The 25,439-nt window shown below is 61.3% G+C and overlaps 1 protein-coding gene across 5 annotated transcripts in view; it reads right to left on the reverse strand.

Annotated features, from left to right (window-relative positions):
* Positions 1 to 1,120: 1,120 nt before the first annotated feature.
* Positions 1,121 to 25,439, reverse strand: part of CABIN1 (calcineurin binding protein 1) — a 149,655-nt gene continuing 125,336 nt past the window's right edge. For 4 of the 5 annotated variants that reach the window (XM_023646723.2, XM_023646719.2, XM_070275249.1 and 1 more), the window contains exons 31-38: positions 15,792 to 15,955; positions 14,684 to 14,780; positions 13,058 to 13,726; positions 11,794 to 11,868; positions 8,186 to 8,468; positions 3,098 to 3,262; positions 1,741 to 1,967; positions 1,121 to 1,619 (exon numbers count right to left, since the gene is read on the reverse strand). In XM_023646723.2, coding sequence (XP_023502491.2) covers positions 1,476 to 1,619; positions 1,741 to 1,967; positions 3,098 to 3,262; positions 8,186 to 8,468; positions 11,794 to 11,868; positions 13,058 to 13,726; positions 14,684 to 14,780; positions 15,792 to 15,955 — 1,824 coding nt within the window. In that variant the 3' untranslated portion in view covers positions 1,121 to 1,475. Of the gene's footprint in view, positions 1,620 to 1,740; positions 1,968 to 3,097; positions 3,263 to 6,440; positions 6,556 to 8,185; positions 8,469 to 11,793; positions 11,869 to 13,057; positions 13,727 to 14,683; positions 14,781 to 15,791; positions 15,956 to 25,439 lie in introns of all 5 variants that reach the window. The other variant, XR_011441284.1, reaches the window with a different exon arrangement.

A 25,439-nucleotide genomic window follows, 5' to 3' on the forward strand; every position in this document is an offset into this window, starting at 1 on the left:
GGGTGCTCTAGGGCACAGTTTAGGGGAGACGGTGGGCATGCTCCTGGGCGGGTACAGGGGTCCTGCAGGTCCGAGAACCAGAAAGGGCCCTGGGAGACTGCCAGGTTGTTCCCAGGAAGGGGGCTGGGCCCTGGAGGAAGGTTGCCCCTTCTTCTTTCTAACCTGGGCACTCTGGCCACACGAATGAGAGAATGAAAAAGAGAAGCCAGGAGTACAGTTGAGGGTCTCCATGCCCTGGGCCCTGCCGGGTGAGCGGGCACCTGAGTAACCAACTCCTGGCCCCGTTAGCTGAGGCTGCCTTGCGAAGGGCCTGATCAGGGCAGGTTCAGCGAGGACCCATTCAAGGCCGCCGTGCTTCTGGGTTCCCATGGTGGTTGTGCCAGGCCCGGGCTGGGGACCCCAGCAGTGCAAGGAGAGTCCTCATCTTCATTCTGGACAAAGACCATTTCAGGGGATGCCCCAGCGGATGGGGGCCAGTCCAGAGCTGTGGGGTGGTGGCTGGGCCCCCAAGGCACTGGGGCTTGATATTGTGCAGAAGGGCAGCTTGGGGCCCCTAAAACCTGTGCCTCCTCAAAACAGAGGGACTGGCGCCTGGGAGAGCAGAGCCAGCATCGTGGGCTTGTCCAATGCTCTGCTGTCACCTTTAAAACATTCTTAATTGTTGAACAAGGGGCCCCACAACTTATGTAGCCGGTTTTATCAGAGGACGAGTGTGGTGGGAGGTAAGTGGCCCCCACTGTGCCTCCCTTCCCCTCCCCCCAGTTCACCCTTCCTGACACAGACTCTGCCTCTCAGGAGCCCCCAGGGGCCCTGTCTCATCAGGGTGCAAGTCAGCTCCTCAGCACGGCCTGGACCTGCCTGCCCCTGACCCCAACTCCAGAGGGACACGCCCTCACACCTGTGTCCTACAGGGGGCGCCCCTGACAGGCTCACCTCCAGCCTTATCTGGAAGGGTCTGCCCTGCTGGGTTCCCTGACCTGTGCTCACCTCACACCCCACTAAGTGCTCCCCGACCTGCTCCCTGGGGTGCGCAAGGGCCGGGCCTGACCCATGGGAAGAGAGGACCAGAAACTGGCCCGCAATCTGCTGAGGCAGGCCCTGCAGCGAACAAAGAAGCAGAAACTGTTCCATCTTTATTAGAAAAAAACAAAAAAAGGGCATGGGGTGAGCCCAACCCTAAATGCGACCTCCACTGTGACTGAGGCGAAGGCCGGATTCTCCGGGCGGCGGGGTGTGGACACGGCCACCTGGGCAGGGTGGGCATTTACAAAGTCAACATTTCATAGAAAAGGAGGTGGCCCTGCTGTGCAGACTTCAACCCATCCATCTCCGTGTGGCTGAGCTCAGCCTCTGGGCCCCTCAGCCATGGTGGGGACAGCCCCACCCAGGTGGGCAGGGAGGACACCGCACGGGGGAAGGCAGAGCACACCGAGGGCTGTGTGGGGAACAGTGGGGCGGGGGGCGGGTGGCCCTCCTCAGATGTCCATGTAGTCGTCATCCTCATCCGTCTCGCTCTCCAGCGAGGACTCCTGGCTCGATGTCTCCAGGACCTCCAGGGCTGGCTGGCACAGGCTCTCCTTCCTCACATTGGCGGCCGACTGGGCAGACAAGATGGCCGACTGCGCAGACCAGGCAGGGCACTGGTCAGGAGGCCTGGCCCCAGGCTCCCTGCAGCCCACGCCCCTGCCTGTGCCCCCCTGTTGCCCACGCCCCTGCCCCCCACGTGGCACCCAAGGTCACCTTCAGCTTCTGCTTGGTCTCCTCCGAGATACTGCCTTTGGGCGAGAGCAGGGTTGGGGTGGGCGGCGTGACGGTGATCTCAGGGGGGAACTTGGTGGCAGCCGAGGGGATTACCAGCTTTGGCATGTTGGGCAGGAGACGCGACTTGGCCCGGTTGGGCTCTGCCTTGCCTGGGTGGCCCTCAGGTGGCTGGGCACTCCCGCTGCTGGGCACCTTGGAGCTGGTGACTGTGGGGTAACCGGAAGAGGCTGAACCTCGCTCACAGCCTCCCAGGCCTGCCCGCCTCTCCCCCACTCGGGCCTCAGTTTCCCCTCTGGAAGACAGGCACCAAGAATACCTCCTCCGGCTACATCAGATCAAGGGTGTATTCCCTGGGCCTTTCTGCCTGTGCTGGCAGGCAGGCTCCAGGCTTCCTTGTCTCTCTTTGCCTCCCCAGCTGCCTGGCTCTGGCTCTGGGCCGTGGGGTGTGGGGACTAGGACACACCGCCTCCACCAACAGGAGCACGGTGCACTCTGGGAGCCCAGGGCCTGGGACACGGGTGAACCCCCTGAGCTTTCCCAGGGATTCCACAGGCACTCCAAGCATATAGCATTAACTCTTACATCCCTGTGACCATCCTAGGACGCATGTCCTAGTGGTGTCAACACCACAGGAGACGCTGAGGCCCAGAGCCCCAAGGCAGCAGCCCTGGGGCCACAGTCTCTGGGGAGCTGCATGAGCTGGGAGCAACCCACAGCCTGGCTGATCTCCACATTCCTCCGCGGCCCCATGGCTTTAAAAGGAGTGGGGCTTACTCAGAGCCTGAGCCTGGCCCCCTTGGGCTGGCGCCAGCCGCTGCTGTCTTGAGTGAGGTCTGTGAGAGGCCCCAGCCCTGAGGAGTCCCCGAGGGGCCTGGCTGGTGGGGCAGCTGGTGGGAACAGGCTCTGCCTTGGACGCAGATGCCTGTCTGGCCTGGCCCAGCCCAACCGGCCGCCCCTCTGCCTGCCCCTCCTCTGGCCCTATCGGGGCAGGGGCAGCCCTCCCCCTCGCTGAGCAGCCTCAGCCTGCGTTCTGCAATGGGCTGGCCGTCTGCCCCCGCTGCTCCCTGTGTGAAGCTGAGGGTGCAACATGGGGCTCTCGGGGCCCTTCTCCTCCACCCGCACCCCCTCCTGCCACAATGCTCCCCACCGAGCTCTTCAGCCTGGCCTCCCCGCCCAGCCACCTTCCCCGTCTGCCTCATCACTGGGCCCTCCTCAGGCCCCGCCCTGCCAGCCCCACGGCCACTCTTCCAGGGGAGGGAGGTGCCTCTGCAGGGAAGCCCACCCTGCCTGCTGGCTGTGGGGGCAGTGCTGGGCTGCTCCTGAGTGGCTCTGTTACCTTGGCTGCAGGTGGGCTCGGTGCCTGTCCGGGGGGTGGCCTCTGCTGGCCAGCAGCGCGGCTCTGCTGGGGGGCCCTCAGGGGCCATCTTCACCTGCTCACGGCACTGTGGCTCCTGGGGTGGGAAGCTGGCACCCTCTGCCCCTCCTGCCAGCTCTTCTCCCTCTGTGGGGACACAGGGCGGCTTGGGTTACGTCCTCCGCCAGCCTGTGGGACAGGCTCCCTCCTTGCCCTGGGGCACCCGGCAGGGACCTGTGCCGAGGCAGCTGTCCACCTCCACCTGAGTGGCCCGTGGGCTGGCAGAGGCTCCTTGGAACAATTGCTTGGTGGGGCCAGGCTGGTACTGGCAGGAAACCGCTCATGCCCTGGTGGACACTGGCGGGGCCAGCTCCCCACCGGGACTGCTGTGCACCTGACACAGCAGGGGCAACACCAAGACTGTGCCCAACTCCCCTGTTCACGGGAGTGGCCATCAGAAAGACCATCAGGACCCCAAACCAAACCACCCCGCTAAGACAAAGCGGATGGAGAAGTGCGCTGGCTCCACACCCTCCTGCCAGGCTACACCTGCCCTGGGAACTGGCCTCAGTCGTGCCAAGGCCTGGATGGGCCCATGGGTAAAGCCTGCACCATGGCCGCCAGCCAGGCCGTCAGTCAGTGTGGCTCGCACTGGCTCCCAGGCCCTGCCTCCACCTTCCGCTCGCGCCCGGCGGTGTCCAGGCCTCCTGGCACTCCTGTTCCTTGCGTTGCTCTCCTCTTCCTTCTCACTGGGGCTCAGAATCTGCTGCCACTCAGCCATCGCCCCACTACTCTTCTACTCCCCAACTCTGCCCATCAAGCACCTTGCCGTTCTCCAGCCGGTGAAGCCAGCCTGCCTCCTTGTCCAGCAGGAGTGACAGCTCCTGGGGTGGGGACAAAGACGGGCCACAGAGTAGCCCTGGCCTCCTGCCTGTTGGCTTCCAGCTCCTGGAGGACAGAGCCTTCCCTGGCTGAGCCAGGAGCCACTACTTCTCCACCTTGGGTCTCATCACCTGGCAATCACGGTCTCAGCCTTTGTCCCCAGGGTCCAGCCCCATACACCATGGCAAGCAGGAATGCACACCTTGGAAGGCTCCTCCGGCTGCCCTCCTGGACCCCAGGGAGTAGAGAGAACAGCCTGTGGCATTGGGGCAGGGCTCTAGTCACCATATCTGGGCATGTACCCACGAAGCAGGCCCGTGGATGTCTGGTCCAGGCCCTTCAATGGGCAGCAACACCCTGCCTGCCTGGGCCCAACACTCTCTTCACACGGCGGTTCCCTGAGGGCCTGGCCAAGTGGCCTGGAGGGGCTGCTAGGGTGGGGTGGGCCGGAGGACGTGCACCTGGCTGCCTCGCTGATAGGAATCTACAGGACAGGGCTGTAAGGAGGGGGCTGGGAGCAGCAGAGCAGGGCCTGGGGCTGGCAGGAGGGGCGGAGGCTGCCCCCAGTGGGGGCAGGTGTCAGGCATTTGCTTCCTCTCACCCCGGGGTCTGTCTGCCCTTCCCAGGCCCTTCCTGCTTGGTGGGCCTCCAAAAGGCAGAGGGATACTTGGGACAGGGTGTCCCACAGAGACTCAAGCACACGGGGAGGTGCTCCCCAGGCCAGGTGGCCCCCTCCTCTCCCCCAGGCCACCCAGGTGGCTCTGTGAGGAGGGGACCTGGCTGGGGGCTCAGTCTTCAGAGAAAGGCCATCTGAGGTGCCCCTAGACCTCCAGGCCTCAGGTTCTCTGTCTGTGGGAAGCAGGTGGCCAGGCTGGAGTCCTGTGTAATTGGGCAACTCTGCCTGCTCCCTGGGGCAGACTACTGAGCTGGGTACTGGGCCCCGAAGGCCTGGTGTCCTAGATGCCCCCGCCCTGGCTTCTCAGGACTGGCCTCGAGTCTGCATTCCAGCCCCTGCAACCCTGCGGCACAGGCACCCAGCACAGGCAGGCACTCCCAGGATCTGAGTCCTTTCACAGGCTGGTCACACGGCCTGCAGTGGCACTCTACGCACCATCCTGTTCCACTCTGCCCACCCTGGAAGGCCTGCTGGCCTCAGTGAGAGGTACTTGCACTCACCTGTGAGCCAGGCACTGTTCTAGTGGCTGGGCAGTCAGCATGAAACCATGGCCCCTCTGGGGGAGACATGTTCAGGAGCCTGCCTGGTTGCCCACGAGTGACCCTGAGCCCCCAGAGGAAGTGACCTGCTGCACAGGGCCAGCAGCTCTGGTCAGCACAGACTGGGCAGATGAGGGGAGGTCTTTGCCAGTGACCAGGGAAGCCGGAGTGCACCCCCACCCACCTGCAGGCCGCGGCAGGCGGGATAAGGTGGGACCAGACACTGTCGGCTGCTGCCAGCCACCTTCCCCTGGCTGGAGCTGGAAGGCCTGTGTGAGGGAGTCCCTGGTGGGAGCCAGGGCTACTCACCCTGGCAGAGCACCTGTCAAGGTCTCTTCTGTGGCCTCTCCCCACTCTCTTGGACCTTGGGGAAGGCATCCTGGGAGAATCTGTCCTCAAGCCTGCTTTCCTAGGTGGCTCACGACCTCACGTGCTGCCATCCCCGGCTTCAGCTCCAGGCCTGCAGACCCCCCCACCACGGGGCGCTCTGCAGGACTGTCCAGCCAAATCTATGCCCGATTCTGGGCTGCTTGCCCAGAGCGGCAGATGTGGTCACACTGCCAAGCCACCTGTCACATGTAGGGAAGCAGGACCTTGCTGGGTGGCTCCTTCCTGGCACTTTCCCCGTTCTGGGGGTTGTGAGAGGTGGGCTCTGGGGAGAGGGTGCCCACGACAGCTTGGCCCTGATCCCACCCCAGAAAGCTCTGGGAGCTCTGGGAACCATCGAGGACACCCACCCCGACATGGCCAGCCAAATGCCACCTGCTGGTGGACCCCGCGGCAGCCCCGGGAGGCGGGCAGTCACTCCTCACGGCAGGTGTGGCGGTGCAGGGAGGGCTGGTCGGGTTGTGTGCCCAACGCCTGGCTCAACAGGAGGCCCCAGTGCAAGGCCACGTGGCACATATGCTCAGCCCAGGGCCGCTCCCCAACTCGTGTGTCATGTGAGAGTTCCATCCTAGCAAAACACTCTTTCATTTAGTTTTGGGGAAGGAAACAAAAGACAATCGACTCTCCAGGCTGAAGAATATACACCAGGAAATATATACTCTTCCACAGATCTAGCAGACGAAGAAAGATGTCAATCACAGTTTTGGGCCTGCTTGCGGTGGGACCGGGCAAGCAGGAGAGGGAAGGCAGGTAGGTTCCAGGGAGGCCCCCGTCCTGGTACTGAGAACCTCCCACCCACGTGCCAGGTCACGTGTGGCCAACACCAGTGAGGGGCAGTCACCTCTGATAGCAGGTTATAAAGGGCACAGCGGCTCCTTCGTGCACACTGTCTCTCTGTCTCTGGGATCACGGGTTCTGGAGGACGCAGCAGCCACAATGCGGGGACACTCAGCAGCCTATATATGGAGAGGCCTGCAGTGGGGAACTGAGGCCTCTAGTAGAGAGCCGGCGAGACCTGAGGCCTGCCCACCAGCTGGGTGAACCCAGGTGACCAGCTAAGCGCTGGATGCTCCAGAATTCCTGATCCACAGAGACTACAAGATCATGGAGGGCAGCCTGAGGTGGAGAAACAAGGGAGGGACAGGAGCTGGGTCTTTATGGAGTGACTTTCCTCCCTGGGCATGGACTCTCACTGCCACTGCCCTCTGAAATCACCACCACTACAAAGACCCACACTGTGGCTATGCTCCCGCCAAGCACTGCTCTGAACTCCATGGTACCATCACCTCCATCTCACACATCGTGTGCTGGAAACTGAGCTACAATGAGAGATGCAGGAGAACAGGGACAGCCCAGGTCAACCGGTTGTTGAACCACCACTTACAGTTCTTCGACTGCTCTTTGTTCTGTAGCCTTCAGAGGCTCCTCTCAGAACAAATGGCTGCAGGAACTGACCCAAGGGGGAGCGATTCTTCATCTCATGGGGCCAAGACCCATGGCAACTGTAACTGACTGGGCAGAGGGTCCCTACGCTTCCACGATCCTCCATGGGAATGGCTTTAGGTGAAAACATCAGCGCTTGAGATCTGAGATGCAGGGAAGAGCTGAGAGAGGGGGAATGCTACCCGTGGCCTCCATTCAGGCAGAGTGGCCTGGTCAGCTCTGGCTCCTGCTGGCATTTCCGCCAGGGGTGGCTGTCTCATTGTGCAGTGGGTCAGGAAATGGCACAACCAAGGTGGCAGGGCTGAAAGCGGGAGCCCCAGATGTTAGCCTCCATGCGGGACTGGAACCAGGAGGGCAGACAGGCCTTCATGGAGGAAGGGCCTATGCAGGGCTCGGCAAGGATGTAGGCCGGGTCCAAGGGGCAGGGTGGGAGAGGCGGGGGCCGGGACGGAGGGTCAGTATAGCGCCTTGCCAGCTGCCCTCCAGCCCGCCAGCCTGTGAGGCGCCTCCTCAGTGCCCATCCTAGAAAGCCGCAGGCCTGCCTGCCCCTCCCTGGTGTGCCGGCTGCCCCTGCCGCAGGCTGCCATTCCTAGGGGCGGCCTGGGGTAGAAGGACCCCCTCCTGCGGGTGGCACTGCCTTGCCCTGTCCCTTTTCCTGCACAAGTCCCCAGCTGGCTGGCTTCTTTCTATCTTGCCCACGGGGCGCAGGGGCCTGGGCAGGTCTGCCCCACACCCTAGCAGGTGCCCAGGGATGGCTCGCAGGCCTGTGCCCAGGGTCAGGACTCCTCCCCTCTCCCAAATCCATCTCCCCTACTGATCTATTGGTCATAAGGTTTCGTGGGGCAGAGAGCAAAGGCAGCTGCCAACAGTGGATGTCAGAGCTCACTACCCCCCCCCACCACTCCCTTTACGGATGGGAAGATTGAGGTGCTGGAGCTAGGGGAAGAGACTGCTGGGCGCAGAATGTGCTCCTGGGGTGAGTGGCCGATGAGCAGACCAGCAAATCCCCCCTCAGGCTCCTAGGACGTGCTTCACCAGAGGGAGAAGAAGTACATCGGCCAAGTCCATGCCCCCCTCCCGCCCCTGCCAGATATCCATGTAAAAAGTGGGACCTCACTGCCAGGTGGATAGGACGGGACTCACCTGGGCTCAGAGACGCCATGCTGGGAGTGGCCTCAGTCCTGGGTGGCTGGGGGGGCCTGGGGTCTTTGGACGGGTCTGGAGTAGAGGCTGACACTGAGGGAGGGCAGGTGATGACGGCTGTGGTAGCAGCCGGCACAGGGCGAGGCTTGGTGTGGGTGTCACTGGGCCGTTGGAGCCCATCGGCTGGGACAGGGTCAGGGGCTGTGGGGGCCACAGCTGCCGGAAAGAAGTTCTCTCGGCTGTCCTTGGGGTTCTTTGGAGTGGTGGGTGTGTCCCCTGCAGCCTGTGAGGACAAAGAGGAGGTGAGGAAAGTCAGCTGGTTGGCCCTGAGCCCACACTGTCCCACAGGACACCTATCTGGGCCCAGGACCACCAACATGGCCCTCATGGTGCCATACTCTTGGCTCCCGATGCTGCCAACAAGGCCCATAGGCAGCCCTTCAGGATTCTGCTAATGCTAGGACACTGCTGGAGACCCAGGATCCCTGCCTGGGAAGATGTCCAGGCTGTACTGGTGGGGACTCAGTGGAAAGGCCTCAGGTGGCTTAAACTCCAGCTAGCCTCATCCGCCCACTCCTGGGTGCCAGCCTGAGAGGAGCATGTTGGTCACGACTCAGATCACGGGCTCGTAGTGCCTGATGTGGGGACTACAGTAATGGGAGGTCAGTCTGGAAGATGACTTCTAAAGGGCCAACTGGGAGAGGGTCCTGAGGGAGCGGGGGTGACACCACAAAAGTCAGGTCCCTGGGCTGAAGACTGCAGCCCCAAAGCTATGGCACCTGGTGCAGCCCCCAGCCATGCCCATCCTGCCTGCAGCCCGCCCTCGGACACCCTCGCAGCTCCCTGCCACAGGCTTTGGGTTCTCAGGCAAGCCAGGACCTTTGGGGCTCCCCTGGTCTTGTCCACACAGTTCCTTCTGCCACCAGGCCCCTTCTAATCTGCACCCAAAGCCCATCCTCTGGGGACCAGTTTGATGGCTGCAGCTCCTGAGGGTGGGCTGCAAGGTAGGGCAGGGGGTCCCACCCAGCCTGCTGGCAGCAGAGCTCAGAGGCTGGGCCCCAGCACAGAGCCACTGGCCCCAGGCCTCAGGCCCCCAGCCCCCAGCCCACTGGACTATCTGAGCCGGTCCCACCAGGACCAGTGGGACCCCTCACTGCGGCTGTGAGTGCTGGAGAGTCTCACGCCCGCCGCAATGACCCTGGCTCTTCTGACATTTGTTATGCTTGAGATGCCTGTCCCCAGCTCTGTGTCGTGCAGGACACGGGCCCCTGCAACTTTGTTGTGCGGTGGGTGTCTGGGATGACGCCGGGCCTCCAGTGGGAAGACAGGCAGGCATGACAGACCTGTATCTCAAGGGCAGACACGCAGGGAAAAGGTGAGTGCTGTGTTCCTGTCCTTGTGGGAGCAGGCCCTGCCTTGACAGCACTGAGCCTCTAATTATGTCCTGAGCGCCCTCCAGGTGTGCACCGGGCTGCCATGGCAACTGGGACATGCCTCCAGTAAAACAGACACTCCCTGAGGGGCGGGAGCAGTGGCCGCCTCCTCCCCAGCACTGTCCATAGGCAGGCCCAGGACAGCTGTGATGGTCCACTCACCTTCCCTGAGGTCACTTCCCAGGCTTCTCTGACAGGCCAGGCCCCAGCAGGCTGCTGGTCCTCTTTGGGCCTCAACCTCCTCCCGTAAGAAATGGGACCTCCTCCTTGCCCTTGTCTCCTGTCAGCTCAGCACCCCTTTCTCCTCAGCCCAGGGAAGGGGTAAGGTATTTGGGGGTTTCCTGTGTAATTCTATCATTTTGGGCACCTTAAAAGTCAACATCAGAAACAGCCCTCCTCTCTCTGGAGTGGTCACTGCCCAACTGCCCACCTGCCCCCATCTGAGTTGGCGGAGGAGGAAGAAGGGGACCCCTGGGTCTGAGCCCTGGATCAGGGCCAGGGGCAGTTACTCCTGTCTCATGCAGCAGAAGCTGCGGGGAGGCCCATGCAGACCACGGGAAGCATGGTGGCTGCATTGTGAACTCTGGCGACTTGGCAACAACAGAGTGGTGGGGACTGCCCACGGGCTGGGGCACGTCTCTCCAGGGATTCCAGCCCTCAGCTGGGGGATCAGTCCCACCTGTGTGGCCTACAGCCCGCCTGGTCAAGGTTGAGGCCCTGGGATTCCCCAGACCTTGAGCCCAGGCGGAGGTAGTAGCCCAATGCTCTATTCCACTGATAGGAAGCCTGTCTGGACACCAAGGGTGGCCACCAGCCAGCTGCTGGGAGACCTGGGATGTGGTCCCCTGGGCTGCAGCTACATGCCCACTGCCCTGAGCTCCTGCCTTGGACCCGGGATTCCCTGGTGACGCACTGCCCCAGGGGAAAGCACTGAGGGCGGGCTGCGGTGTGGTCAAGTGGGGGAGGGCAAGGTCTGCTCCTTTGTGCTGCTGGGGCAGGCACAGTTGGGCCACCACTGGGGGACAAGAGACCGCACTTATTCAAATGGCAAGCACCTGCCCTTTGACCTAGCAACCCCTGCCTGGGGGTTACTCCTGCAGAGATGCCCATGTTTGGTGTAGGAAGATGTCCCCTTGGTACTATTTAATAGGGGCACTGTGGTGCCGCCAACCCCACTTTAGACAGGGCACCTCTTTTTCTGCTGGCCAGATCCTACCCACAGGCCTTCCTTTGAGCTGGGCCTCTCCCAGGAGACACCTCTCCTTCAGCCCCAGCCCCATCACTCTTCAACACCCTGGCCTCTGAGCCCAAATCCAGCGGGCCCCAGCCTTGCTGCCCTGGTGTGCTGGCCGGCCAGCCCCTGGGTGTGCTCTCCTTCCCGGACACCACTCTGTCCTGTCCTGATTCTCCCTGAGCCAAGAGCCTGGCCACGGTGCTCGGCCCTGCCTGCCCTCTGCTGGCCCCACATCAGTGGCTTCAGGGGTACCCATACCCAGGGCTCCAGCCTGACCATCCCTCTGGGCATGGGTCCCCGACCTTTCTGCCTTTCTGAGAGAGTCTCAGACTCAACACAAACCCAGTGTTGACCCCAGCTTGGGGCCTTCCCAGGAGAAGATCCGTCCACCAGAACCCAGTGGGGGCTCACCCCTCTTCCCTGTCACCAAGTCACACTTCTTGTGACACCTTCTCATGTCTCTTGGACCCACCTGTCCACTTGTCGTTCACCTGGCCTCAACACCAGCCCATCCTTTCCACCCAACAGTAGGGAGTCTTTCCAAGACACAATGAGATCCTGTCACTGCCACGCTCCTTCCCCTGCTGAATAAACACCAGAACCGGCACCTACTCTGCTCCGAATCACCTGCACATCCCAGCTCCATCACTTCTTCCACCTCTGTCCCAAACGGAGTGAGCTTTCCAGGTGAGGTCAGCTGAATAGGGAGCACCCCGTTTAGAGAACAGGTAACTGAGGTGAGGAGGCTCCTCAGGTCACACACACAGAGCGGGCTCTGGGGCTCCCTGAGGTTCAGATGCCTAATGCCCATCTCTTCTTGGCCCACGGTGACCACAGGAATGTCCCTGCCTGGGGCACATTTGCTTCTCAGCCTGCAGCCGGGGTGTTGGTGTATGGTAGGCCCTGTACAATGAGGCTGGCACAGGCGGGATCAGGCTTACCTGTCTCTGGGCAGCAGCCCCGAGGTGGACTTGACAGAACTTCACGGCCTGCTCCAGCGCAGCCTCCTCGTCCACCTGAGCAAGCAGATGCCGAGGTCAGAGGACCCAGGCTGTGGTGGCCAGCCTCCTCCCGGCCCCTGGAGTGTGCAGACCAGCTCCCAAGAGCCCTCCTGCTGCTGAGCCCCTGGGGTCCCAGCCCTGCCTGGGAAGCACGGGCAGGTGCACACCTATCTCCCAGGGCCACTGCTATGGGCCCATCTGGCCATGCCAAGTTTACTTCTGTGGCCCTGTGATGTTTGTCCTCAGGGGCTGAGGCTGGCAGGATCTGAGCCAGACCCTGCCCCTCAAGCATGCAGGATGGAGGGAGGGTCTTTAAGAATCTGAGGTCTGGGTGGTGGCAGGTCTGATTCGACCGGAGACCAAGAGCCCAAGGCACAGGGAGGTGGAAGGACGCCCTGGAGGCATGGGGCCACCCTGGATGGGCAGCGGGCGGGGTGGGAAGGGGACAGCAGAGTGTTGGGAGTGGCCAGGCCGGCAGCGTGGGGTAGGCAGCGTGGGGTAGCCAGCGTGGGGAAAGGGCCTGCCCTCACCAGCAGCCAATGCAGTGCTTGGTTTTTTTCTAATTAATCAGTAACAAGAACAAATAAAAGTTAATATTGGACACTAGTGAGGTGGTGATGAAACACTCTCAAAGCGGCACTGCAAATTGAAACAAGTTAGGAAGAAGTTGCATATCAGGACGGTCACCCCATTTGAGCCAGTCACTGCAGATCTCGGGGTTCTTCTTTGGAAATCACTTTAAATAGAGAAAAAGCTATGCCCAATGCAGTGAAAAAAACGAAGGCAAAACAAGAAGAGCATTAGAGCCACCTGACAGACTCAGGGCGCTGCAGCCACCTTCGGAAGATGGCCACAGAGGTCTCTGACGGCCGTGGGGTCAGGGCCTGTCTTCCTGCTCTGGATTTGATAAGATCTTTGCAGAGGGCTTTAGTTCCTTTAAAGTTGCATATGGGCTTTAAAGCTCGTTGTTTTTCCTTGTACATTTTCCCTAGCTTTACCGAGGTATAGCTGACATGAAACTATAGTATATTTGAAGCGTACAACATGATGACCTGACAGGCACTGTAGGAAACCTCAAATGTAGGGCAGTGAACAGCAGGGGTGGGTGGGAACGGTACCTAACCCCCATGCTCATGGGCAGGGCCTGGCATCCCTGGACCCTCCACGAGAACAGAGCCGCCAGACCCACCCCATGGCCACCTACCTGCTTGATAAGCATGTAGGTCTCGGACATGATCCTCTCAATGCGGCCCAGGTCATAGGCCACGCCCTTCTGGCCCTGCTGCCACACGCGGTAGGCGTCCAGTAGGAGCGTCTTGCCTGACTCTGTGTCCTCCAAGAGCTTCCTCTTGCGGCTGGGCCGTGGGGGTGGCTCCTCGGGGTGGCTCCCGCCCCGGGCCACAGTGGTAGTGGCGGTGGTGGGGGCTGGCTGGGCTGGTGGGAGTGGGCTGGGCTGCTGCCGGGCACTGATGCTCAGCTCTTCCAGGGACAGCTCCGTGGGTCGGCTATCCGGGACCCGATCCCTCGGGGGGCGGCCTGGCAGCAGGGGTGATGCCCGTTCTGAGTCCAAGCGGCGAGCAGTGGCCTCACCCGTGTCCATGGGCTCGGTGGGCCCAGCCCGGGGGTTCTCCTTGTCTTTCCGCTCCCCACCTTGGTCTGTGCTGTCTCCTGCATCCACGGCCACTGGCCGGTGGTTGAGGGGGCCCACTTTGCCCCCTGGCTCGGCCCCTGGCCCTGAGCCATCAGCCAGAGGGGGCTTCTTGGGGTTGGGGAGGCCCTCTTGGCCATCTTCGGGACTGGCCTTGTGGGAGATGTCAGTGGTCATCCTGGCTCCAGGGAAGCCACAGGCCGTGGGCCCTGGGCGTTCTGACCCCTGTGAGAAAACCGAAGGTCAAAGACTCCATGTCTTTGGTGTCTCTGCGATGATGATGCATCCCTGGACACCAGGTGTGCCCACCCTGGGGGTCTCCCACCCAAGGCCACTCTCGTTCTGCCCATCTGCTAGCTGGCCAGGCCTAGACCCAGAGACCTGCCTGTGGAAGGCCCTCCCTGCTCTGGACCTCCGGCCTGGAGAGGGGCTCATGGGGCTCTAACGGCTGGCATTGCTCCGGAAGAACAGGCCTGGCCTGCCTGGGGGACTTCCTCTAAATGTGGGCCTCAGAGCAGCCCTGGGTATCTGACAGGGAGGTGATCTGCCAGGGGCCACCAGGCGTGCTCGCCGCAGAGCCGAGTCCTCCTGTTCTGCACTCTCGTGCCCCTAATGCACAGAGGCTAGGGTGCGGATCTCAGGGAGTGACACCCTGAGCCCCTGCACCACAGCCGAGCTAGTCCTACTGGGCAGGGGATCTGCAGCCAGCCTGCCCAGCTCAGGGCCCCAGCTGCTAGGCTGGTGATCTAACCTCCCAGGTCTCAGGGTGCTCAGCTATGAAATGGGGCAAGGACTGCAGCTACTTTGAAGGGTGAAAAGGAACTGTGCGCATGGTGCTCTCAGTGGCCTTGCCTCAGGCCACCCTGAGCTGGCTGGGTGAAGGCAAGGGGACGGCCAACTCGCCATCTGCTTCATTATTAGAAGTCCTTTGAGCAGGGGGTGCACTGCTCAGGTAGCAGTCTCAGGGAGCATCACTATCGTCCTCATTGACCATGAGTCCACGGTGACTAAGCACCTCATTAAGTGCCTGCAAATTCGTTATCGTGCTGACCTTGTCAACCTGGAAAGGTAGGAGGGTGCTACTTCACAGCTGGGGACAGGGGACCTGCCAAAGGCACCGGTGTGTGAGTGGCAGGGCCGGTGCCAACTTCTGGGAGAGGAGAGGGGTTGCGGGTGGCGTACCTCTGCAAGCTCGCTCAGTGTGTCCTCCAGCACCTTCACAGTGAGGATGAAGGCCCGCTGAGCCAGGACCTGGCGGTCAGCATCTCGTAGATACTTCCTGCAGACACACGGGGTGGTCAGAAGGGACGGCAGAGTGTCAGAGCCACACAGCAGTCCTGGATGGTGGCCTGTGCCCCTCCTTGCCCTCAGAAAGCCTGCTGGTCCCTCAGCATTCCACTTGCTCACCTGCTTTGGGTCCAGTCCCCAGAAGCCTGCCCTGAGCCTCTTCCCTTCACACCTAGCACAGGCTATCCTGGGCCCTCTGGGCCTGGCTGTGAGCACGGTAGGCAGTGCCAGGCTCAGTGAGAGCTGGGGCCCTCTGGCTTCTCCCCCACAAGCCTGTCTCCTCTGTGCCCCAGGCCCCAGCTGATGGCCCCTCCCAAGCTCCTGGCACGCTGTAGGGGAATGAGACAGTGAGAAGGTGAGGCGGTGCAGGTATGCAGGACAGTGGCTGGCCTAGTTGGCAGCACAAGGCCTCACAGCTGGGCCGGACCACGTCTGAGCTGCATCTCTCCCAGGATCCTGCTACAATCCCTACAAGTGGCATCTGCAGCAGACGTTCCTCAGTCCTGGGTGTCCCATCCTTTCTGGCAGAGGGATCCCTGGTTACCTCTGAGGCCCAGGCCCCCTGTTGCCTGGCTCACTGTTGCTAGCCCCACCTGGGGTGCCTAGCTATCATTTGGACACCTATTTTCCCCACAACCTGACAGCACCCCTGAGAGCCCCAAGTTGGGGGCTAGCAGGAGTTAAGAAGGGCTGGAGTGTCCAGAATCTCAAAGTGGAAACCAAATTCAATGGGGAGAGCTTGTGTTCACGCTGGGTGCCCAGGGCAGGCGTGCCTGGTGGCGGGGGAGATAGTGTTTTGGTTCCAGATACTGGCACAGAAAGGCTCCTGAGGATAACGGCTGGGCTGGGCTCCCAGGCCAGCATCCACCAGAGGCCCCAGACGGACAGGATGGAAGGCTCCAGCCAGTGCGTGTGCTCCCACTGACCTACAGCACTGCCAGCCGCTCCCAGGGGCTGACTGACAGTGCCAGGCTGGCTTGCCATGCCAGGCTACTGCACTCACTTGCCCTGGTCCGGGGTCCGCTGCAGCATGGAGGACACCTTCAGCAGGGTGCTGTGGTCCCGGAGCTGGGCCAGCACCTTGAGCAGCAGCACGATGGAGCGGTTCATGTGCCAGGCAAAGCTGCCTGGCCGGTCAATCTCGTCCACGGGGATCCGCCAGATGCCCTGTGGGATGGACAGGGCAGGCGAGTGAGGAGGGCTGCCGCAACTGGAGCCTGCCACGGTGCTGGAGGGGACTCTGCCCAATCAAGGGCTCCTCGAATCCCTCTTGCTGTTCTGAGGGGCATGGAATGCAGCCATCCCCACTTACTTCTTCCCACAAACGATAGCAAAGGATACCCCCCACTGTTCCGCACCCTCCTCTTTTCGACAGCTGCGTGGCACAAGTGTACCTGATCCGCCCCTGGGGGAAGCACGCAGGTTGTGCTGACTAAATGAACAACAGACCCGAAGCCCAGTGCCCATGCATCTCCGCACAGATGCTGACTCAGCCACGGGATCCATTCCTAGTGGTGAACTGATGGATCAAAAGGTGGCCGCCTGAATGAACGTCCCTGTGCCAAAAGGTGAACGTCTGAATGTCCAGCCCTGGTGCTGACTAGATAGGCTCCCGCATGTCCCGTCCACGTGCACTCCCTCTAGCAGCGCCGGCCGAAAAGGACCTGTAACTCCCAGGCTCCCACCTTTGTCCAGCAGCTCTGGCTGGGACCCTCTCCCTCACGTCTTGACCATCCAACCCCACTGTCTGAAGGCTGACCTGGGGCAGGGCTGGCTCTGGGGAGTGCCACCACCGTCTCCCTGTCTGTGCTTGGCCTGCTGCAGCACCGGGCACCCTGCCCATCACCAGCTCCAGGGTGGGTCCTTGCAGTGTCCCCGTGCCCACCATGGCGTCTGACACCCACTTGGGTCCAGTCAATATGTGGGAAAGACATGGATGACCAAGAGAGTGAATGACAAGTAAATGGAAGCTCTACCTCCTGAGCAGGCCTGAGGCTGTGGGGCCTGGACATTAGGAATCATGTCTCTGGGGCAGGACCTCGGGGTCTGAAAGGAGCTGGCAGGCTCCCAGCTGGGTCCCTGTAGCCAACACCTTAGAGAAATTCCTGCCCAGAATGGTCCAGAGTGACACTGCCTCCTCCGCATGGGGCCCATGGCGGGTGTCCAGGTGGTGCCCCTCCCAGGGCCCTGTTTCTGTGGGTGCTCGATGACCGTTCACAGCACCCACCCTGCTCCAGCAGTCCCGGGAGGGAAGCCAGGGCACCTCCAGTCCTGAGCCACTCAGGCAAGAGAGGAGCTGAAAACCCTCAGCTCTGGGTCCCTGGAGCATGCACGCTGTGGCACTGGGCTCGCCCGGGCAGGCTGGGGGTTCGTGGGGAGGCTGCAGCCACCTGCCATCTCCAGCAGTGCCAAACGAGGCACCAGCTGCCCCTGTGCCATCCAGACAAAACCAGCAGGCTGTGGCCACCCTCGCCCAGGGAACTGACACTGCAGCTGCATCTTCCTACCAGGCAGATATGGCTTCTGCAACAGCTCAGGAAAAGTTGCCACTAGAGGGGCTGATGGACAACTCAAGCAGGGTGGCCCCAGCACCTGCCTCCAGGTATGATGGCAGCAGCCAGGAAGGTGCTTTCTGTCACCTGCCAGGCTCAGCAGTATAAGAGTAAGGAAGAGCCTGGCCCTTCTGAGGCACTACAGAAATCACCGTGGGCCTCACCACAGCCTCGCAGAGTACACAGCAATGCCAGGGAGGGTGGAGCTCAGAGACGAGGAGCGACTCCCTCAGGGTCATACAGGTGAAGGGTGGCCCCAGGGTTGGCCTCTCACCACCCTGCAGCTCTGAAGACAGGGAGGAGGAGCTCACTGAGCCCCAAGGGAAGCTTCCACCACCTGCTCTGGCCCTCCACTGCCAGTCTGGAGCTCCTCTCCACACCTGGCAGGAGAGGAAAAGCCTGAAGCACGGCCGACCACGTGCCGAGGCTGTGGGCGCGTGCCAGGGCTGGCTCAGGGCCACAGGCCAAGCTGGGGATCTGGGTGTGACTCCGCTGCTCCAGAACCTCACTCCTCCTCAGGCACAGAGGGACGTGCTCTGCTCAGCCCTGTCAACCAGGGTCCAGAACGACCCTTAGTGTCACTGAACCCCCCTCTTCCCCACAGAGGCTCTCAAGACTCAAAGGACACGTAGAGGTTACTCTTCCTCCCATGCCACCCCTGCCCTCCAGGCCAGCGGAGCCAGGGCAGAGGCTAGGGGAGGTGAGGAGGTCTGCAGACAGGCCTGCCAGGGACTCATCCTGGCTGTGGGGTGGGCAAGGCAGGGGGCCTCAGACACGGTGCCAATGCCTCGAGAGGCTCCCAGGCATGTGGCGGGCCAAGGCATCAATGCCTGTCCCCCACACCGTGCCAGTGGGGCGCATACCTCAGCCTGCGCCTCAGGAGGCTCCCACTTCTGGAGCGGGCCCACTGCATCTTTTGTTAATTATCAGAAAAGGCTCCTTCTTCACACTGTGCTGGAACGCACAGGGTGTGCCTGCCCCCTGCACCCCGGTAACCCTCTGCCCCAGCCCAGGCCCCCCCCGACTCCGCCCCAGCCTTCCACTCTCGTCCCTCACACCACCGCCCCACTGGGGCCAGGGTAAGTTTGGAAAAGGATAATGTGGCTGCATCCCTCGCCTGCTCACGCCCTAGACAGCTCCCTTCTCCCACCTCTGCTAAAGCTGGAGCCATACGGCCCTCGCACCTCTCCTCCTTCGCCTCTAGACACTCACCACCCCCTCTCACAGCCGTGCATTTCGTGCTGCACACCTTTTCTGGGGTCCTCCTCCCTCCTCTGCCCAGCCAGCTCTCCTGCATCCTCTGGGCCTGGCTGTGACGCTGTCTCCTCTCTGAAGCCCTCCTGGCTTGCTGCCCTCCTAAGACTGCCAAGACCACCAGAGGTCAGCCCTTCAGATGTTGTGGGGCAGGTCTGTGCCTGGGAATGCATCTGGGCTAGAAGTGGGTCTGCTTCAGCTCTGGGTCCCCAGGGCCCTGACACAATCCTGGCAGAGCAGGCAAGGTGCCTGGTTTGGAAAGGGTTTTCTGCTCGGGGAAGCCTAGCACCCACATCTCCCTGCCAGCCCCCACCCTGGAGATCTCCAAGGGCGGCAGAAGAGTTCTCCTCACAGAGAAACTAATGCTCTTCAGAGTTCTGGGTGTGCATGTGGGCCCTACACTGGGTGGGGCGCCTCGTGGCTGAAAAGGCAACGACAAGAAGTTGCTAACACCCCACAGTGAGCAGCACGCTCACCAGGGGCTGGCAGGACCTCGGGCTGCACACGGGCGCACTGGACAGGCTCCTGGTCAGGCGAGGGCCGGCTCTTCTCTCTCCCCTGAAAATGGGCCCAAGGAGGCGCTGCCGAGGTTAAATGCCTCTGGTCCTCTGCAGGGTGGGCCAGGCAGGCATAATGGACTCAACAGATGGCACGGGGCATGGGTAGGGCCCCTGCAGAGAGGGATCCCAAACTCCTGCTCTTGCTCCCAAGTTCTGGAATCAAAGATCCAGGGCATTTACCTGGTTTTTTTCCTTTGGGGGTGGGTGGGATGTGCCAAAATGAGCCAATGAGTACGCTGAAGAAACTCCCTAAAGGCCCCATCATGCCACCCCCTGAAGTGACTGTGAGGGGCGGCCTGACATTGCAGCCCCCTGGGAATGGGATGGAGGTGGGGGCTGTCATCTGTTCCTTGAAGCGAGGCAGTGTCTCAGTTAAGACGCTTTCTGGCACACTGAGGTGGGTCTGCCTGCCACCTGCTCCCCATCATGCCACGGAACGGCTCGCCTGCCTGTCCCACCCTCTGGGACTGCCTTCTCCACCCCCACCTTCCTCCTGTGACCCCTTCCCAATTCCTAGGATGCTGCTCTGGGCACTGATCCATCTGGTGGCATCAGAGTTACACAAACATGAATGTTTTTAAGCACACTTAGCTAGCTGAAGCTGCTCGTTGTATAGGTGGGAACCTGAGGCCCAGGGAAGGGCAGTCTGTCCCTGGCCACTCTGCCCAGTGACGGGTCCCTGCCTCCAGCCATACTGCTGGACTGCAGCCAAGCCCGGACTGCACATGGATTCCCTCCTCACGTCCATGGTCACGGGGCCACCTTCCACCACAGCTACTGATGGAGCGCCTGGCAGAGCAGCCTCTCCACGGGCCAGGATGCACCCTGTGAGGACAGGTCTAGTTTGCATCACATGCGTCAGGGCACAGTTTGGATCCCTTCACATGCGGGCTATTATCCACTTCTTTTCCAGACGTGTGTGCACAGACGTAACGTAGTACCACCTATTTCAGAAAGGCTGGTAGACCAAACAAACCAGGCAGTGAGTTCACAGAAAACTAAAAGGGAACCACTGACACCATAAGCCCTGGGGAGGTTCCTGCAGCCATGAGGCTGGCCTCCAGGGACAGCTGGCCTGAGGGTGCAGAACCACGAGGCAGAGTGACAAACTGGCAGCGTGGCGAGCAAGCCAACTCTGCTTTCTGCCTAAGCAGGCAATGCTGGGCTTGTTTGTAGCCAAAGCCCCAAAGACACCAGCGGCCCCAAGATGGGTGGGATACGTCCCGTCCTCCACAGGGGAGGGGAAGAAGCCAAAACACACCTTCCACAGTGCCCCTCAGGAAAAGACAACCCTCCCACACTGTGCCTGCGGAGGGCTATGAAGCCCTGAGTGAGCCAGGGCACTAGGTAGGGTTGCCTACGGAGGGCACAGGCACTGGGTGGCGGACGACCCCAATGTACCCACCCTAGGGGGCATGCATGGAGGTATTAGGGAGGGTGCGGGGACGTGCCAGGGGGTGGCTGAGGGAGAGCAAGCCAGAGGCTGATGAGAAGGGAGTGGGCAGCAGTGCCTGAGAGGAGGACTGGGCAAGAACAGACTGAGGGAGGCCAGCACTGGGGACCTGAAGGAAAGGCTGAAGCAGGATCAGAAATGGATGAGAGCACGAGTGGGAGCCAGGGGCAGCAGGGACCCCATGAGGAGGGGCTGAGATGGGGCTCAGCGTTGAGGGAGGAAGGCAGCACTGGTGCCAGGCTAGTTCTCCTGGTTCTCCCCCTGCGCCCCTGCCTGGCTGCCCTCCTGTCCTGCTGCTCTGGCCTCCCTGCAGACTCCCCTCTTCCTGGGTCCCAGTCCCTGCCTGGGTGGTGCCTGCCTGGAGAGATGCCGGCAGTTGGGGGCGCACAGCAGCAGCCTCAGAGCACTTAGAAACACTGGGATGTGCTCAAAGCTCTGCCCCTGCGCCAAGTGTCTTACCTGGAGCATCTCAGCTGCCTCTCAGCTCGTTGGAGTGGTTCTGGACTCCTGGCTGACAGATGAGGTCACCGAGACCCTAATAACCACCTGAATAATTCATGGAGCCCCAGACTCTGGCCAGGTGCTTGATACAAGTTACCAACCTGCAGCCTTGAGACTCAGGCATCCTCTTGCTGCTCTTGAGGAAACACAGCTTCAGAAGCTGAGCCCCAAAGTGGGGGGAGCCTAGGCATCCATGGTGGGCGGAGCTGGCCGCTGTGGTTGGGGGCCCTCAGAGACTTTTCTGGGGGAGCTGAGAGCTGGGTCAGTGGAGGGGGTGGGTGCTGCTGGGCCAGTCTGTGCTCTTGCCCACGAATGCACTGTCCACTCACAATGGGGGCTGGCAAGCAGGGCAAGGCCGGTGCCTGGGCAGGAGGGCTGTGAGGCTTTGGCCTCTGGTCACTGCAATCCTGGCAGGTGGCACCCCAGGGAGGTGTTGGACAGCAGATGCCCCAATGGCATGGAGCACTGCTCCTGGCTGCCAGTTGCCAAGGCTGTGCTTAGGCCCACAGCTCATGCTAGAGGGGAAGGGACTCCTCTCTCCCCAGATTCCTGATCAGCTAGCAGGTCCATACCTCCCTAACCGCCTCAGTGTGGGCTGGAAGGCCCCATCCATCCATACTCCTGGACCCCCAGCTCCCTGGACATCAGCGGAGCTGCCAGCACAACCTCTTTACCCAGCCCAGGGCCAACTCCGAGCTTGACAGCCTGAGGCCACAGATCCAGACACAGTTCTGGCTCTCACGGTAAACCCACTTGCCCTCTGCTGGGACACTGCTCAGGCCAGTCTCAACGGAAGCCCCCAAGGTTGTTCGGGGCTCCCAGTGGCACCTGTCACTCTCATGGACCCCACTTCGCAGTCTCGGATCCTCCTGGAACCTCCTCCACTCCAAGGGCACAGGCTGAGGCCTGCAGGAAAACAAGTGGTCCAGAAATGCCAGAGCAGAAAAGGCAGCGGGGGGAAAGGCGTGGCCTGGTTGGGCTCTGCTTGGTCTGAGCTGCACTCAGACCCAGGGCATTGGCTTGTCACAGAGTGGATGAGGCTCAGGCCATGGGGGCTGGGGGACTCAGATTCATCCTACATCCTCCCTGGCAGCAACAGTTGGAGTACGTCATTAACCCACTGCTCATTTTCCACAGGGGGATACTGAGTTCAGACAACCTGCCCAAGGCTGCCCAGCGACCCTGGGGTGGGACCAGGATGCAGGTGCCAGACTCTTGCTCCTCAGGTCTCTCCCCATGTCCTCCCTGAACGCTTACAAAGGAACAAGAAGTCAGCAACGTGACCTGTGATTTAGAGAGAGAGAAACGAAGGCACAGAGAACCAGGCAACGATACCAGCTCACTTCAGTTTTGAGCCAGGGCCTTTGAAGATCTGAGAAGGCCCCCTTGCAGAGCAGGCTGGGAGTGGAACGCCTGCCCGTGGAGGAGTGGGGAGCCAGCGTTCTCCACCAGTACCCCTGGGTGCCTCTGCAGCTTCATAACCAAGTCCCTTGGGCCCCTGTTGTCGGAATGGCCTCCAGCCTTGGTCTTCGGGAACTCTGCTGGGCTCCTCCTGCTGTCCCCTGCTGCTAAACCCACAGGACTCGGTTGCAGACCATTTCTCATTCTGCTATGCCTGGGCCATGCCCAGCTGGGGCCCCAAACGAGACTTAAACAGGAGGGCAGTGGAGGGAGTAATCACATCTAGGGGCATGCAGAAAGGCCGCACAGGAGCCAGGCCTGGGTGCCTTGTGAAAGAACTGAGGAGGGAAAGGCAATGAGGTGCCAACACACTGTGGGGAGACCCAGGGCTCTCAGCCTGACGAGGCAGCAAGTAGGAAGCTGGGCAGGTGGTGGTCTGCCATATGCAGTGGATTCTCCTCTCTAGCTTGCCCCAGGCTGCCTGATCCAGAGGAACTTGTGTCTGCTTGGGGCCTTCTCAGGCCCGGCCCAGCCTCAGCAAGGGCTGCCACAGGGTGGTTTCAAGGGCTGATCTACCTCTTGAGATCCCCAGCCAGTCCCAAGGGCCTGAATCCTGGCCTGCCCTGCCACGACCTCCTGGACTCTGAACTGCTCAGGGGCGGGTGGGGACAGCAGGCAGGAAAGACTGTGTCTCTCTTGCTCACTGGCACCTCTGGCTCTCTCAACAGAGCCTGGCCTCCTAGGGGGGCTCACGACCCGTGAGGTAAGTCTCAGGGAGCTCCTGGAGCCCCCGGGGGGAAGGGAAGCCTGCCACCTGAGACTCAGGCCAGGTAGACAGGGATGCAGGCCCACTGTGACTGCCTGCTGACCCTCCAGTAAAGGAATGTTCAAGGTCAAAGCCACAAACCCTGGCCTCCAAGCCTCCTCCAGCTCGGTGCAGCTCTAGGACAGCTCTGAGTGAGTACTCAGCGCTGCGTCTGCCAAGCCTGAACAGGCTCGGGAGAGTTTACACCCCAGATTAATCCCCTTATGGTGCTAGGGAGGCCCAATTCGAGAGTTGTTCTGGAGTGGCCCCTGGGTGCCCCACGGCAGATCAGCCTGGCAATTGTTCAGAAAGCCAAGTGCATCCCAGGGATCAGGGGATCATGTGGACGGGTCAGGCACACCCAACCAAAGGAGGTCCCTGCTAATGAGACAGACACACATAGTTGCCATCCAGAGTGAGGGGAGAAAAGAGAGGCTGGTACAAGGACAAATGGGATACGAGAGCATGGACTTCAGGGAGGGTGTTCAAGAACAGCCAAAGAAAAGTCAGGAAGGAGCAGGAGCCAGAGAAGGAGGAGGAGAGGAGCCTTTGACAAGTGGGGAGAGAATGGGTAGCCCATAGGACTGACCTCATCACCCTGGGTGCCCTGAGCAGAAGGAACAAAGAAGAGTGTAATCTTTACCTTAATTTTTAACTCAGAAAACAGAGCACATGTATTCTCCTGTCGTTGAATAACCCCCATCATTTAAAGCAACCACAGCACAGCTCCCCAGAGGCATACCCTAATTCATCCAGTCCCCACCCAAGGGCATCTGGGTCCTAGTCTTCAGGGTTATTATGAAGAATGCCAGCTGAACAGCCTTCTCCACAGATCTTTTCTCCCTCTCCTTGGAGGGGACCCAGGGTGGGCAGGCAGCAGCAGGAGCTCTCTTGGAGGCCAGACCTGGGGTCTGACCTAACACAGTGGGTAAGTACTTTGTCTTCCCAGGCCCTCCCAGCCCCAAGGCAGCCCAACAAGAAACTACGAGGGAGGCTTCCCAGGGCGCTCAGCTCCAACATCCCTGTTCACAGAGAACACGTGCTGCACAGCACCCAAAGGCAAGCCCGTCCCCCTGGCAGAGGGATTCCTGCAGCCCCCCTTGGCACGGGTGCAGCGGTGACTCAGCGCTCCAAACAGGCGAGGGCGGGGAGCCGGCTGGCATCCCATTCCCAGGAGCAGCAGGCTTGGGGCTAGAGGAGCAGGCTGCTGCGAGCTGAGGACCAGCTGCCACAGGGGTGGCTGGAGTTGGAGAGAATGAGGGAGCCCCTCAGCAGGGAGGGGTGCTAGGACAGATTAGGGGACTGCCCTCCCCACCCCAAAAGCACAAAAACTTTCTTCGGTTTCCAAGAGCTGAGACAGGAATGTGATGGAATCTACCCATAGACCCTGAAGTCAAGAGCAGCGATGGGGAGAACATCAGCGTCCTCCATAGTCTCAGGGAGACATCTGTCACCCGCAGACCCATCCAAACCTCTCAAACAGCAAGACCACTTGGAGAGGGGCAGGAGAGGGGTATGTAGAGCTGCACTTGGTGCCTGTGAGTCCCTGGGGCCAAGAGTACTCACAGGGTGGGTGTCCAGCTTCTCCAACACACAATTTCACTCACACCTCACAGGGAGAGCCTTGTTCCAGGGCACACAGCCAGCAGGGAGCGAGACTACAGCACAACTCAGCGTGCCCGGCTCTTCCTACTCCACCCACCCTGTCCCCAAGTAAGGTGAGCATCACAGACAGAGCTAGGCCAGCAGGGCAGCACCTCTATGCCCAGGGGGCCCAGATGGCTCCATCTCCTTCAGGAGCCGCCCTGCTTGGGAGTCCTGAGCCCTGTGGGACCAAGCCATCTGCCTGATGGCTTGAGGAGTTGAGGGCCCTGCCCCTCCCAGAGCGGTTGCAGCCACAGCTGGGTTCCAGGCTAGGATGAACACCCCTGGGGGCAGGAAGTCCTGCAGCTTCTACTGCAAACCCTTCAGGGCCGGCCTCACTGGCCGCAGGGTTGTACTGAGGCCGCCAGGGGCGCCGTTGCCTTCCCCCCACAAGCGGTCCTCGCTGGGCTGAGGAGGGCAAGGGATTCCCCGCGCCATCCACAGGTAATGAGTCCCCAGCGCAGGCAGGGGCTGGGGAAGC

This window comes from Equus caballus, chromosome 8 (genome assembly GCF_041296265.1).
Source record: "Equus caballus isolate H_3958 breed thoroughbred chromosome 8, TB-T2T, whole genome shotgun sequence".
NCBI classification, from domain to species: Eukaryota; Metazoa; Chordata; class Mammalia; order Perissodactyla; family Equidae; genus Equus; species Equus caballus.